Genomic DNA, 3,206 nt, shown 5'->3' on the forward strand with positions numbered 1-3,206 from the left:
GAATATTCGGTTTCGTTTGAATTTGGATTCAGAAGGATTTGAATATATGTAAAACATTTTATACACTGAGTAGAATTAAAAACTCACAACACTGCACTGGCTTTGACATGGAAACAAAACCCCATTCATCACTTTTGAATACCAGAGAGAGAAAAAGCACTTGCTCAGCATTTTACAGTCACACAGATGACTTTATAGAAACTGGAAAGAAATAAAGAATTATTATTATTTTTTTAAATCGATGAATATTTAATTTTTGCACTTTGACCTTCATTTGCTGCCATTATTCTTTTTATTATTATTTCTAAAGGGTGACATCAATGTGCATGAATGATTAAAAATCAAGTCAAATAGAAAGCGACATATCCATGATGTTTTCTGGGATTTTGACAGTGAAAGTATATTTCTTTAAATAGATTTTGTTTGCCGCTTCAAGCTCTTCTAAAGGACTTTGTTTCAGTGTGCGTTTCCGGTGAAGTCTGAAGTCTGACTTTGCACTCGACTGTATGCGTGTACAAACACAATCAGTGTGCAGTTGTTTTTTTTCAAATATATTTTGCCATGAGATATGAAGACGCAACGGAATTATCGTGTGTTTTGATTTTGCTGTAAAGAAAATTTGTCAATTTAATAAAAAATGTCTGCAGATTTTCATATTCTCTGTCTCAGCCCCGCAGTCTTTTCAATATCACAAAATATCCTACACATTTCTATTATGTAGCAGGTTACACAAAGCGTCTAACACAGTACCTGTGATCTCAAGTTTAAAGGAATACTTTAGTGTCACTGGTGGCATGTAACAAAAAAAAGAATGAAGATATTTCTTGACTCCTGAGGTTTGAGAAGGACAATTTTACAAAAATACTTCCCCTATTCTAGAAATACAAAGCTAAATGCAAATCAGTGTAGTGTTCCTTTAAAGCTACATAATGTAAGATTTTCTGAGCAGCAGCGCCCTCTGTAGCCAGGTTTGGTAATTCATTCAGTGCAGAGTAGTTGCCATTTAATATATTATAATCTTCTATACAATTATGGAAAGTGCTAGATAAAATAAAGAAAAAATATGTATGTTACAGGATATTATTGTATATTATTTACTTGTGAATGAAGCAACATGAGAATAAACAGATTGCAGAGAGCTCTTTATTGTTGCTTCTCACTTTATACAGTCGAGTTTACTGTACATGATTTTGGAAAAACAAAAAAAAAAGAAGCAAGCTTTAAAAAGAAAAAGCGCAGCAGCATTAATTTCTCTATCGCTTATAATTATTATTATTTTTGACACATGCCTGTGTTATTCTGAAGCACTGAAACACTCAGCGGACACTTCCTCGCACACAAATCCAAACATAAACATGTAAAACAGACATTTTCACTGTGGTGTGTGTGTGTGTGTGTGTGCGAGCGCGCGCTTTATAGTTCCAGCACAGAACAAAACTATATATCACTTATCACAGGTTAGCTGAGCCAAATCCGACAGTTTACTTTGAATTAAAATAAAGCATGGCGCTACATTTAAGAGGAAACAAGAAAAAAAAACAACTAAAAGTTGACTGAAAAATGCTATTCTTTAAAAAAAATGTCACCGTCCACCTTTTGTCGTGCACACTGAAAAACAGCTGACTTGATATTAACATGCAGGAAATAATCGACGAGTGAAGAAAGTAAATTCAGTGTAGCACAAACCATCTTCTGAGTCACTGATCAACATGACATATGTTGATCAAGCTAAACGATCGAGTTGTGTTTGAAAAGATTAAAAAAACCAAAAACCTTATATTACGTCTACTGGTTTCTACTGCAGGTCATCATCAGGTCATCAGAGCAGTGCCACACTTTTCTGGCCTTCAAGCAGCGACCACCAAACCACAGCAGGAACTTTTAGATCTTTCATTTCTCTTGAAGTTGATTCACGAGGAGTTGATTTTGGGGAAATTAGCTCATTCTCTTCCCCACAGAGAATTAGTCAGCTCTAATCTAAAATTATAGTGGGCAGCTATTTAGACTGGAAAATAAAAGCCTGGATTAGAGATGAAGAGATGCACGTTGAATACTTGTGTTACATTTGGAAACAGACGAACTGTTTTGGTCTCGATAAGATAAGAGAGCTGCAAACTGTAGATTCTCTCATCTCAGAACTAAAGTAAATAAGCACGTTTCGTTTTACGTCCAACTAGTAGACGATGAGAAGAAGCAAAATGACTGACGAGCAGGTGTTTCCTGTTTTGGGTGCTCCTCGATCATCCCGTCTGAAATTATGAGTAAATGACGACAGCGAGCCGGACAACGAAATCCAGGATCTATCAGAAACGGAGTCGGAGTCCAAGCTTCGTAGTGTTTCCCGACAGTTTCTTGATTCAGACAATAACTCTTCCATGAGAAGACTTTCAAAACACTTAACTCCACTCACCTCAGAAACCTCAGTGATGATTTTTTTTTTTTTTTACAGTCGTCTCCATGACAGTACTAGTAATAGCTTTTTATTGGTCCTGGCATCTTGAGTGTAGTTGTACCATTGGCTGACGGACGAAAGAGAGCGGACCATCAGGATGAAATCTGCTGAACGTAGTTAGCGGGGTAGAGGCCGACCTGACCGCTGCTCAGCCGTCCTTTACACCAGCCCTGCTCATCTTCTTCACCCAGCTTCAGCAACTCCTCGCCTGGAAGAGAGAGGAAGGAGAGTATAAATAAATAAATAAATAAATAAATACATAAATACATAAATACATAAATAAATAAATAAATAAATAAATAAATAAATAAAAGCAAAGGCAGAACATCCATACGACTACATTTTCATTTGGGGGGGGGAAAAAAGGCTCTGCTGATGAGCATTTCAGTGTCCATGCGAATAAACCTTAACACATAATTACATGAGCATTGATCAGTGGGCATGCATGTGCTCTGCAGTGTTTTCAGGGGTAATGATGGCAGAATTATCCAGAGCAGAAACACTCTTTTATTTATGCATTGTTAAACATTAACTGTGTGAGGAGGCATTCATGGTTAATCAACACCTTTATACCAAGACACATTCACTTTACCATCATAGAAAAGTGTGAAAGCTTGTGAATATTCATATACAATACACTTTATGTCTCTGTAAGATTTCAAGCTTTCAATTATATGCTATTTTCCTTAATTAAATGTTATTTCCTTCAATAAAATGAATATAGGTTATATATATATATATATATCTTTTCCTT

The 3,206-nt window shown here is 35.8% G+C and overlaps 1 protein-coding gene across 3 annotated transcripts in view; it reads right to left on the reverse strand.

The window, feature by feature from the left end:
- Window positions 1-1,125: 1,125 nt before the first annotated feature.
- Window positions 1,126-3,206, reverse strand: part of pacsin3 (protein kinase C and casein kinase substrate in neurons 3) — a 24,949-nt gene continuing 22,868 nt past the window's right edge. For all 3 annotated transcript variants that reach the window (XM_044029957.1, XM_044029958.1, XM_044029959.1), the window contains one exon: window positions 1,126-2,660. In XM_044029957.1, the coding sequence (XP_043885892.1) occupies window positions 2,545-2,660 (116 nt within the window). In that variant the 3' untranslated portion in view covers window positions 1,126-2,544. The remainder of the gene's footprint in view (window positions 2,661-3,206) is intronic.

The sequence above is a fragment of the Solea senegalensis genome, linkage group LG7 (assembly GCF_019176455.1).
Source record: "Solea senegalensis isolate Sse05_10M linkage group LG7, IFAPA_SoseM_1, whole genome shotgun sequence".
Taxonomy (NCBI): Eukaryota; Metazoa; Chordata; class Actinopteri; order Pleuronectiformes; family Soleidae; genus Solea; species Solea senegalensis.